General features: G+C 33.5%; 1 protein-coding gene across 1 annotated transcript in view; it reads right to left on the reverse strand.

Annotated features, from left to right (window-relative positions):
• The window catches only part of BMP5 (bone morphogenetic protein 5), a 117,453-nt gene extending 111,952 nt beyond the window's left edge, over positions 1–5,501 (reverse strand). The window contains exon 1 of the mRNA XM_045843343.1: positions 4,329–5,501. Within this exon, the coding sequence (XP_045699299.1) occupies positions 4,329–4,818 (490 nt within the window). The 5' untranslated portion in view covers positions 4,819–5,501. The remainder of the gene's footprint in view (positions 1–4,328) is intronic.
• Positions 5,502–13,444: the final 7,943 nt, after the last annotated feature.

Consider the following 13,444-nt stretch of genomic DNA (forward strand, 5'->3'; position numbering starts at 1 on the left):
CTTACTTCTTATTGAACTTTTAAAACTTGCTAGTTGTGAGTGACAATTAAAGCTTTCAAAAACACGTTTATTTAAATGACAGTGGTATCTCTGCAGCCATGCCCACCACTGAACAACAAAATAGCTTTAGAGGAAAACAAGGCTCCCTTCGGTCCCTTGTATGAATGCAAAGGGTTGTGGAAGAGGAGAGAAAAAGCTCTCCAAGCATGAAAACTTCTCCCTTCAGAAGTTGAGAGTTTTGTCCCCTAACCAGTGTTACCCCAATAAACTCAATAAAAAAGTTAAGAGCTTTAAAGAATTATATTTTTGCCCCATATTAGTGTTTGTGATTCCAGACATAATACATGAATATGTACTCTAGTGGAATTAGATTGTCTTTCCTCCCATCCCATTTCTCTTCCCTCAAAAAAAAAATTCTTGCATGTGTTTATGAGTGTGTTTATGTTACACAAGTGTTAATAACCCTGTTGGAGAGATTACATAGATAGGCATCTTTAGGTAGATCTATATATGAAGTCCTCTCCATTGGGCACTTGAATCAGCCCAAAACAACAATAAATATCAATGATGTCTTTCCAATCTTTTAACCAAATACATAAGCTTTTTTTTCTTCTAGTACCAGGAGAGTTTAATGATATGAGGGAGTAAGATGAGAAGGGTTTGATTTAAAGTTTTGAAAGCTGTTTTTTCTATTTCATATTTTAGCATGCTAAGTATATTGTTATAAAATGAATAAATTTAAACATTATATTTATATATTTTCCATTTTGAAAATTAACATATATTCTTTAAATATAATCTAAGAAGTATTTCAGTAAGTCAAGACCATTAATAAATCCAAAACTCTTCTTTATCAGAAAATTACATGTAGATTAAGCATAATATAAACATAAATTTCCTGTACTTACTGTTTTTTTATAATTCCCCTAAAACATTATGTTATTTTAATTATACTTTCAACAAGTAATCAAGTATTGGTTTCTAACTAAAAGATCTTAGAAATACACTACATGTTTATGTTTATATAAACAGGAGTTATACTTAAATATTGTAAGCAAATTAGTCATTCATTTTATTTGCATAGGTATTTGAGATATAACTCAACATTTTTGAAAAACAGATGGTTAGAAAAAGAACAAATCTTTTAGAAATACATTTTTGTTTCTAATGAAATATTGTAGCATTAACTAAGACAAAATCCCACTGATAGCCAATAGTCTCCAGGACAAATCAGTTGGATTCTATGAAAGTGACAAAAGTTGGCCTAACAATAATAAATTAATTAATTAGAGTTGAAAGTTTTTGTTCACATAATTAATAATTAATATTTGTTTCTTCAAATAAGTCACTAAAATCATTTAAAGGTCAAAATAGTATGTTTAGTTTCATAGTTGTTTTTATTGACCTTAATGTAATTTATTTACATTTTACTTTTTCATTTAGTAAATCCTAAACTGTTTTTCACACATGGACAAAAAAACTGTCCTCATGTGAAATTTGAAAAGTAGATATTTTGTTAAATAGGAATCAGAGTTTAAATTAAGCTTGATTGCTCTTGAGCAAAGCTTACATTGGAAAAAATAACTTTCTGATGACAAGTATTATAGAAAATCTATTATTTGACTTGATATGACACATGCAAGCATTAATAAAAAGGGTGTCACTAGATCCCTTTTACATAATTTATCTTATTATGGAAAATGTCAACAGAATCTTTCCACATATTTAAATATCCAGGTGACTTCCTCAATACAAATTCCTTACCTATTGCTAATTTGATCATTTGCCCTAAGTCCCCATCATGTACACATCTTTTAAGACACTAAAAAAATTAAATAAAATAAAATTCTCTTGACTTTTCTAAGAACATGAAAAAGGTGCAGATAATATTTGCTAATGAATGTTACATAAGGACACTCAAATTCTTAGCACAGTTGATGATATTACAGTGTGACCTTCTCTAAGTATGCTTTGACCTATTTTATTATGGAAGAAATACAGAAAAACTTTTTGCCAAGTAATGATAGGTTGCAAGTTTTGGATATATTAGAAGACATTGTTTGAGGATAATGAAATAAAATTGTGGTTCCTTTTCCTTAGAGACTACTGGAAAAACTCAGCATCAGAATCAATTTATCAGTAATGTAATGTGAAATGGAACATTTAGGTTGGAATATTAAATTTAAAACACCAACATGGTTTATTATTGAGGATAAATCATTACTCAGCAGTTCAAGCATGACAAAAATAAATAAATAAAAATTTTCTGAAGTTTATATTCCATTGTTTCTCTAGAGTAAAATGAATAATTATATTCCATGGTATGGTTATTGAACTAGCTTGTTATTTTAAGTCAAGCCATATAACAAAAATTTCATTGACTTTAAAAATATAATCATTCTTAAATGATCAAATTGGTTTTAGAAGTCACTGAATAAAACTGTTGATTATTGTTTTTGCTGTTGTTCTATGTTCATTAATAGAAAGTAATAGCATACAGGTTTAAAATCATACTTAATTCTTTTTAAAAAATACACTTCATTTCTGAATGATCAAAATATTCAAATATAATAAAATATATTATTAGATCAGATTCATGACTGAGCTATTGTCTTTTACAGTATATAATAAAACACATTCTTCTGTGTCAGATTTTATATGACCTGAACTGATTTTTTCAATGATTTATTTTGTAAATATGTAAATCATACTAGGTTGAAATTTTTCTATTGAAATGTTGAAATTTATTTAAATAATTTAATATGCTTTAGAAATTGCTACAAAGTAAAAATACATCATCATAAGCCACATTTGCATGCTACTTTTAGAAGGAAAAACAAGCAAACTAATTTAGAATTAAGCTATATTTTAATGGATTGAAAGTTCCCAATGATATCTGTTAATTATACATTCAAGAAAAGGTGTCCAGGACACCTAATTAGGGCAACCAGTGATGACTTACTAAAACTTAATAATGAGAGCTTTGTCTCTAGTAACATGAAACATATGATTTATTATGCACCTTACCCTTCATGCTAGGACTGCTGAGAGCAAATGAACAGAGCACATTAAGTAACATATATTATAAAAGCATCATGTGTTATTAGGAGTTGCTGCTATCTGACTTTTCAAAGAATATTTTTGAGATATATGAAGTATTTAATTAAGTGTGTAATCAAATGTCAATTTTAAGTCAAAGCAGATTTCATTTTTAAAACAAAGTCCTAAAAGTTCTTTCATTAAAATGTTCTCCATCATTTCAAGTTGATTAAATTTGTTGAAAAATTTTATCTACAAAAATAAATATATTCTACATTATTATTATTTTGAATGTCTGAAGATAGTAAATATTCACCTGCATCATCTATTAAAATATTTAAATAAAATTATAGCACTTGTAAAATTTTAAATTGGGAAACTCTTTAATATTAATGCAAGATAAATTATAAGACATTAATTTACTATTTGAGGTTGCCAATCTTTAAAAAACCACCATGGAAGTATAGGCATGGAGTAAAAGATAATTTTAAAAAATATGCTATAATAATGTTCCTAATTAAATAATTTCAATTAATTTTTATCTCAAATGAAAAGAAATTTTGTATAGGTAAGAACCATCATGGCATAATTTACATTTCTCTTGCTTCTGAAAAAAATCACAGAGGTATGATATATTTTAATCATTTCAGATAAGAATTGTCAGATTGAAGCTTCGCTTCTAAAATATCTTTCAGAGAATTTCAGCATCTCTCCCTGAAGCAATTTAATAGTCATCTTTTACAATATGATTTGATCTTAGTTCATTCCATTTCAATATTTTTGCAGTAGCCACTTCCTCTGAATGAGAGCTTTTTAAGTAGAATATAAATATATACTTATATGTTTCCTAAATTACTAACAAAAAAATAGATCAGAGCGTCATTTTTACTTTTCCATCTATAAATGCTTTTAAAAATTATTTTATTATTATTTTTGCCCAGAGCATAGCTGTCCTCATAAATTCTCCTTTTTTAAGACTATTGCCTGTTCACTCATACATTTATACATTAAATAAGGTTAATATTTTAACAAGATCTGAAAAGACCCAAATCTACTCCAACTATAAATGTTTAATTTTAGCTTTTTATATTAAAAATTAAAAAAATATGTCTTTGTTGCCTAAGGCAAAATCTTACATTGCATCAATGAAAGAAAGGAAACAGGAGCTGGAGAGGAGAGTTATAGAAAATGACTTTGTATAAACATGACCACCTACCAGGCAGCTACTTTACCATTAGAAAAACTTCCCCTTGTAATAACACAGATTAACAAAGAAACGAACAACATACCTAAGTTGACAAAGCTCATGACCATGTCAGCATCATTCAGAAAGTTGGTATCATGTAGACTGGCTAGAGGAGGGCTCTGGGTGGTCAGGGGAGTTGTTCGAGATAACTGTATGCGACGAGGATACCCATTAGGAGAGGCTGGGTACCCCTTTCGTGCTCCTCTGGTCTCTCCTGCCAGGGATGCCCTCCCTGAGTATTCCGACTCTTCAGGATTTTCTTCACTGGCCATAGCATTGTATAGGTCCAGCATAAAGAGAGGTGCAGAGGAAGCTTGTTTTCCAGGTGAAAATGGCCTGGGTCTGTGAGGCAAACCCAAGATAGAGAGAATTTCCCTCTGTATTTCCCGTCTTTCATGGTTCCGTAGTCTTCTATAAATAAAACTGGAGTGAACATGATTGTCTCCCAGACCTCCTTTTGCATAACCTAGTAGAACCCAGCAGCTCCAGAGAAAACCCACAATACCCCTAAAGAAAAATACAGTCAGATGCATTTTTGTCCAAAAGCAAAGTTGATGTTTTTAGTCCTTCTTGTCCTCTTAAAAAAAATCTAAGTTTCTAGGAGGTACAATTTCCCAGTAGCAGAAAAAACAAATTTACCTATCCTTCATGACAGTGACATTTCTGAACACAACATGCTCACTGATTTTCCTGTCCTATTTCAAATATTTTGGAAAATGTCAAGAGTAGTTATTTCTAAGAAAGCTGAAACTCAAATTTCCAATTATCCACAGTTGTTAAGAGTTTTTGCTGCATTGATGTAGCAGAAGACGCTTAAAATTATTTGATCAGATGACCTAGGCATTCCTATATGAATGTATGATAATCAGGCCTTTGGTATTTGAATTAATGAAAGTTGATCTTCTGATAAGCTGTAGTTCCCAGAGTTATCTTCACTTGCTCTTGAGTTCTTCTCAACCCTGGAGCTCTTTCCAAGACAAATCCTGATTTCTGAATCACAGATCTATGCTGATCTGCACCTTGGTGTTGGAATATATATTTGTCCGGCAGCTTGGTGATAACTTTAACATCTTTTGTGTCGTCTTAGTGTAAAATACAACTCAAGGTTGTACTATTGAAGTAAATGTGTTTCCCTGTATTTACTTGAAAACCTTCCTGTAAGTCCATTCAATCCCTTTCTCCTTCTTACTGTTAATTCCACCTCCAGCAGGCACAAATATACCAGCCCTCTTCAAGGGAGATCTAAAGAGTAATGTAAGCACAACCCTGCTGGGAAAGAAGAGGCTTCTCATTGTAATTTGAAACTGGTAAAGCAAAAAGAACTTAACCCTTTTGCTACCAGAAAAGCCTCCATTTTCGCAATTTTATAGCCACACATCTAACACAGAATAGTGATGAATGGGGCATATAAATTCTAGAGGGGAAAAAAGCCAATTTTCAAACAGCAGATTGAAAATTTTGCAACTAATTTTTATATAGTACTCTTTTAGATCTTTCTTTTAATAGTACATATTTAATACACTTCTATATTAAGTCTCAGGTTGTGGCTAAATTAACATGATATGTTTCAGTTCTATATTTAAGTTTACTTCTGGTTTTTATAAGTTATTAAAGTTTACTTCTTAAAAAAGAGGAGGAGTTGTAAATTGAGATTAATTTGTTGTTTTATAATTACAGCCAGATCTTTTTAAAATAAAATACAGTAGAAAATCAATCACCAGTAATTATATTTTAAGTATCAAAGCAGTAGTTATAATAATTTAATAATGGTAATTAGATAGCCTAGGTTTAATGGTCTTTAAATATCAAAAATTGAAGCAGAAAGTATATTCATATTTCTCTCATTAAGTCAGTACAGTTGAAATACAAGCACCCTAAGATGTAATGTCATAATTCTTAACTTTTAAGTCCTTTCAGTTGAAATGCAAACAGACTTAAAAATTAGGTAGTACTTCCCATTAATTGTACTCAGTACTTTGATTTGTTTTAACCCATGCAAGCAGACGCAAGTCAAATATTCTTCATCACTACATACAGACTGAAATTTGCCTTTTTAAATTTGATGGGTATAATGGGGAAAGTGCACACCTTTTTAAAATGCCATACTTAATCTGAGGAAATGAGCAAAGTATGTGTTTATCCTTAATGTTTAATGCCTTTAAAATTTGGAAGTCTACAATGTTTTTGTGCAGCTATAATTCTCCTTACAAGCTCTTACTTAACCTTGAAAGGGCTCACAGTACTTTCATTGTCTGGAACAGTATTCTGATACCAGTGTAGATTTATCAAGTAAATTCTAGAACGATTATGAAATTTTAATGTTTTTTCCTTTACTCTGCCTTGAAGCACCTGGTTTCTTATTTAATGTCTTTTAAAATATTTCCTGTGAGTATCTAAATCAAAGCCATATTTCTCACAAATCTTCAGTTTATTGGTAAAGGCAAGATACTGAAAAGGCCTGCAGAATCTTATTGTACACGTCATTTTTTCTTACACAACTAACTGCACTAAAACTTGATGGTGCCATTTAATATTGGTCGTACTGAAAATTCTTTATTAATAGCCATGCAGGATGCCATAGTAGTAGAGCCACATACTGACATAAATGGAGCACCTTTATAAAATTGGTATCGTGTGAACAGCAGGACATTTGGGGAGGGAAGAAATACCATTTCAATAAGAAATGGTTTAAACCATTAAAATTCTTGAAGTCATTTATTTCATATCCAAACCAACTGAAGAATTGTTTCGATCATTAATGCAAATTCTAACAAGTACTTTGAGATGAAGTTTCTCCTCTGCATTTATAAAATACATCCCAGATAAAATACACAATTTTCCTCTACACTTTAAGATAACTTACCAATGTTATAAATTTGCTCATGCTTCTAGAACACAGCACAGAGCTACAAGTAAAAACTGGTCACACTAGAGTAAGGAATAACTCTTATCCTTCACGTGTGCTTCTTTTTTTTCCTTAAGATACCAATGAGAAATAAAACTGAGTCTAGGGGTCATGAGCCTCAAAAAAAAACTCATTTCCCAAAGCATGATATATATCAACCAGTGTAATTGTAATTTAACTGCTTAACCAGGCACATAGCCTACCTCTATATTGGAAATCAGTTGTTAATAATCTTGGTCAGAATTTTTAGTATCCACCCACCCTCCACCTTCCCTTCCAACTCAGACTAGATTTGGCAAACATTTATTTTTCAAAAGGATCAACATGTGCAATGAGAGAAAGAAAATAAAGAAGACAAAAACTGCCAGGAATACAGAATAAATGCTTACCACCTAAGGAAAAGTCAGATTCATTTTCAATTGAAAGTATTTTACCACATTATTTGCATTTCCAGGTAGATTTGTATCTATGTATATGAGAGCAAATTGCAACTGAGTGGTATAAACATTCCAAATTTCAGAGTATGTACTTAAAAGGTGGAGGAGTCATTGAACATACTGAATAAATATATGCTAAGAAAGAAGTTGAGACAGGAGAAACATCCATGGCAACACAAGAATTGTTTCTAAGTAGAAGTACATTTCAAGAAGAGCATTCTTCATAAAAAACTCACCTCACAAAATGAACTACTTCACTGGGATATTTACTAATATACTTGACCTTTTAGAGGGCAGCAAAGACAAGTGGATGCATGTAGAAATATTTCTCCATTGTCATTTGTTTTCTGTTCATTTTTTCTTTTCCTCCCTACAATTTGACACACTAGCAGATGTGTGTGCAAACCGACTATGTCCAATAGACTGACTTTATTTATTTCTCAGCCTTTCAAGGCTGCAAAAACTTCTTTTGAAACTTGCTCAACAAAAAGTTGCAGCATTTGTAAATCTGTTTTGTTCTGGGATGGTCTTCCTAATTCATCTCTAGGTCTTGTTTCCCATTGTTATATTGGTTTCTCCATGAAACAAGATTTCTACTTGAACGATACGCAGTGAAAGACAGATGTCCAATATAAATGGTATCTGCATTCTAACAACATCTCTCAAGCTTGGAAAACAATCCAAAATCATTTGAATATGACCATAAAATTCTTAGGCAAAAGCTATCTGAGACTGTGTTGGAGGGAGAAAGGGAAAAGTGTGGGAAGGGACCACTGAGGAGACTGAAGAAGCGGCAGTCAGCGGAAGAGTCCGAGAAGACGTCCCCTCCAGACTCTTTGTGGTGAGTGCACACACAAGCGCAGAACAGAGCAGCATCTGTGATGTTAAATTGCCTTCAGTTAACTCTTTTTTTTTCCCTTGAGCCAAAAACATAGCATATAGAAACAGAGAATGTGGTGTGCATCGTAGTGATGCAAAGAAAAGCAGAGTGGTGCTCTAACACCACCGTCTGACTTAAATTTGCTTGTTATAATCTGAAAGGGATTGCAGTCAAGGGCAGTCTACACTTTTTGTCTATCTCAATAATAACTTGTTATGAAAAACTTAGAAATGAATAACAGAATACAATCACCAAAACTGTTTTTGAAATGTTTGGTATTATTTTTAATGGATGATGACTTTATAGAATATTTTTAAGGGAACAGTGGATGTTTCAATATGTTTTATGTTATATGTTTTTAAGATTGTTTTACATTATGGCAAAAGGGTGTTCTAATAGTTACTTAAGGGATAACAAACAAATACCTAATCATCAAAAATCAAACACTGTTAATAAAATACCAGTCTAAAGGTATTTGAAAAATAGACTCCAATTAACTGACCTTTGAATATTTGATCAATGAAATTATTAGAGCAGATGTTTTATCCATCATCCAAGTTGACAGAATATTTTAGGTAGGTAGGTTGACCATTAAGCCATTATGTAGTTAAACCATAACAAAACATCTTCATTCGTGGAGCAGATTATAATGTAAAAATATCATTCACACCTTGGCTGCATGATTCATTTGGTTGCAGCACCATCCCATACACCAGAAGGTTGCAGGTTTGATCCATAGTCAGGGCATGTGCGGGAGGCAACCAACTGATGTTTCACTCGCGTGCTCTCTCTCTCTCTCTCTCTCTCTTTCTCCAGCCACCCCCATCCCATCCCACCCTTCCTCCCTCCTCCCATTCTCTCTCTCTCCCTTCCTCTCTCTATAAAAATCAATAAGCATATCCTCAGGTGAGGATTTTTTAAAAAACTCATTCATGATAATTTAGCACTTGGAGATATTTATTCATTTAACAAATATTTATTGAATGCCTGCTATGTAACTATAATGTTTATATGTTTTAGGTAACAACAAAAAAATTCAAATGAGGTTCTTGAGCTTAATAGAGTTTATAATCACATGATATTATCATTTCACTTGATTTAAGGGCATCAGATTATTAAAGTGTGGTTATAATTAAGATTTCTACTTTTTTCTGAGAGATTAACTAGAATGCAAACTACATAAAAGTAGGGGGTGAGTTTCATTTTTAGATAATTATAATGAGCCAGAAGGAAAAGCATCATGTAATGAATCATGTTAGCCCTTGCAAAACACCTTGGTCTGTTATTACAGAGAGAGCTGATTAGGTGATTGCCTATTGAATTAAAGTGGTCCTTGACCCAAAAGAGCAACTTCTGTTCCTATTGATTAATACCTCATTTCCTCAAGTTATAATGCCTTACTTGTTTCATTTATGTTTTTGGTGCTCTTTTTATGGTCAATATAACCAATGCAAGAAGCCCTGAAAGTGACCACTTTTTGTTTAACAAACACCAGTTAATACTACACCTGCTAAGGTTCAAGCAGGTATACAGTAGCTTCTCCTTCTCCACAGCACTATGTGCCAAGACTCCCATTGGGTGACTGAGACCATCATAGTACTGAACCCTATATGAGGCCTGTCCGGAAAAAGTCCAGCCATTGTAAATATAATGAGAACAGTTTGCGCCACACTGATGTAATTTGGCAGCCAAGGAGAGTGGACTGGAATGTGCATGCATGAACAATGACAATTTCACTGTACTGGTCAGCGGGGGTGGTCGATGCTATTGAGTGAGCATGTGTACTGTGTGGCCATCACATTCAATATGATTAAGCAAGGAGAGCAACAAATCTGCATCAAATTTTGCATTACACTTGAACATTCCTCCACAGAACCTATTTGGATGATTCAGAAGTCCACAGCTATGGGCAACTGGTGATTGGCACCTTCATCATTATAACATGTCTGCTCATTCATCACGTCTCTTGCAGTTTTTTGGTGAAACATCAAATTACCCAGGTGACTCAACCCCACTACATCCCAGATTTGGCGCTCTGCAGCTTCTGGCTTTTCCCAAAACTAAAATCACCTTTGAAAGGGAAGAGATTTCAGACTGTCAATGAGATTCAGGAAAATATGACAGGGAAGCTGATGGCAACTGGGAGAACTGTGTGAGGTCCCAAGGTGCCTACTTTGTAGGGAACTAAGGCATCATTGTCCTACGTACAATGTTTCTTGTACCCTGTATCTTCTATAAATGTCTCTATTTTTCATATTACATGGCTGGATGCCCTCTAGAAAGACCTTATATACTATGATTTTTCCTATACATACATATTTATCACAAGATTTAATTTATAAATTAGGAACAATAAGATGATAACTAATATTAATATAGAATAATCATAAAAGTATACTGTGATAAAAGTTATGTGAATGTGGTCCCTCTCAAAATATATTGCAGTGTAGTCACCCTTTCACTTAAAGGAAGCACTTCCGGCTTCTCTTTGGCATATGCATATCTGAATTGCCAGCATCACTACTTTGTGCTTTGGGGTCATTACTAAGAAAAATAAGAGTTACTGGAACACAAGCACAGCAATGCCACATCAGTCAATCTGATGATGGAGACAGCTACTAAGTTACTAACAGGCAGGCAGCACATACATTGTGGATGTGCTGGACAAAGGGATGATGCATATCCCAGGCAGGATAGTACAGGAAGACATGAGATTTCATCATACTGATGAGAATGGTGCACAATTAAAAACTTATGAATTGCTTATTTCTGGAATATTCCATTTTTCATCCATGGTTGACTGCATATACTGAAAATGCAGAAAGTGAAACCACAGTGAAGGAAGGAGGACTACTGTGTACAGAGTTGAGATGCTCAGTAGACACTGGGATGAGGTGAGGCCTGAAAGTGCCTGGAGTGTGGGAAAAGGCACTTGATGAGGAAAGAGGGAGAGTAGTAAAACCTCCTTAAACCCACACTTTTCATACTTCACGCTTTTGCAGATAAAAGACTTTACAAGTTATCTCACCAGCAAGCACATAGACAAATTCAAAATCTGTAGGAATGTTCGGTGAAAGACACAACTGCAAATTTATCCCAAATTACCCTGAACAGCAAGTTAATCCTCAGTGGAAAATAAAATCCATATACCATACTAATCATGATATGCTCATAATGAGACAATTTGAAGGAAATTTAAAAATTACCCAATGCAAAATTGCTTCGGTAGCATACATGCTATTATCTGTAATGCTTTCATTAAATGGCCCTCTTTTTCAATAGCATCTTTTCTCCCCAGGAAACAAACAATATTTCAAAGAATCATCACCCACAGCTTGAGGATAAATTTAGAGCCTAATAAATTAGCCCCAACTATGTCACAAAACTTGTCTATTGGCAACAGAAGAAAAATGTACGGACATGTCACCCAAGGCCCATTAATACCCTGCAACACAAGCTGGGCGATACGACTCTGTTTCCTAGAACATAATACATTTGGGAAATATAATTGACAATGAAGACAGTGGACAATAATCATTAATAATATTCAAGCTGTAAGCATAAAATATTGTGCTAACACAGAAGTTCTCCAACCAGGTTGCTCATCACAATCTCAGATGGGGGACAGGGGCAACAGTAAAGAAATGCTAATGGCTGGGCCACGCCAAAGACCAATGTAATCACAGCTCTTGAGAAGGAGCCCAGGCATCTGTATTTTTAAATGCTAATTAATGTGTAGCCAGAGTTGAGAGACCCTAACAAATATTCCTGACAACATCTAAACCATTACACACATGACAAGAGTATGTTTCAGTATCATACTAGAGTTTCTAAATTACAAGACCTTTGATTTTTTTTCCTGAATTGCTGCTAAGATTTCCATGATAAGCAATACATTGTTATTTAAACAAATGCACAATGCTTACACACAGAAAGTTTTTTGCACTCATTTATATACTAAATACAGCTTATTCATTACCTACTGTAGCAATATATAAAGCAGGCATGTACCCCCTGCTCTTTCCAAATTTAGAGATCAGTTGTTTCTAGAATAATATTCTTAGATAATAAATATTTGAATGCAGAGCTTAAAATGTAGTATTTTAATAACTAAAATGCTATTGTATCACAGAATGAGCAAGAATATATTACTCAAAATGGCATCTGTTTATCACACAGTACTCTTTGCTCTCACTTGTAGCTGTTTCTTGCACTATAATATGATGTGAATTACAAGGCCTGCTCCATTATACGATCCTTAAAATTCAATGAGAAAATAGCCATCTAAACTGACATAACTGGTTGCCTTCATGCCAATACTAGATGTGTGCAGCTCTGAAACATTCCTACCTTCCTGGTTTTTAGATGTGTGTGAGTGTGTGTGCAGGGGGTGGATGTGTGCATACAAATTCCTCAGATGTGCATGTGCCTCTGAAGTCCCCTCTTACACCAGATCTCCTTTCCATCTTCCTTTTCCTCTTACTTTCTATATTTAAAAAGCTATTGATTTTCTCTTCTTAAGCCTTGCATTCTCGTGATATCTCCCATTCCTCCATTTTACAATATACCTTTTATCTAACTGTCTCCATTTTTAAAAGCCTTATCCTCTCTAGTTTTCTTATCTAGAACTCTCTTTCAAGTGTGTAACTGTTCTCTTTATCTCTCACCTTTCACTGCCCCTCTCTTCCTGCAGGGTAATCCTACCCTTCTCCCTCCTAATCTCTAGTTTTTTCTTCTTTCTTCTAGAAGTGTTGTATTTTCTATAACTGTGTGTTCATTAGCAAGGCAGTGATAACATCAAATTGCAGTATAATAATATTCTCCCCATCTGACAAATGCATTTTACTATGAAGCTGCATCTGTAGAAAGGAGTGCAAATTTTGGAGCCTATCAACCCAGTACAACATCAGTGTTTTCAGAGGAAGATATACATTCTT

Source organism: Phyllostomus hastatus, unplaced genomic scaffold, assembly GCF_019186645.2.
Source record: "Phyllostomus hastatus isolate PE091 unplaced genomic scaffold, TTU_PhHast_1.1 phas_contig_40, whole genome shotgun sequence".
Classification (NCBI taxonomy): domain Eukaryota; kingdom Metazoa; phylum Chordata; class Mammalia; order Chiroptera; family Phyllostomidae; genus Phyllostomus; species Phyllostomus hastatus.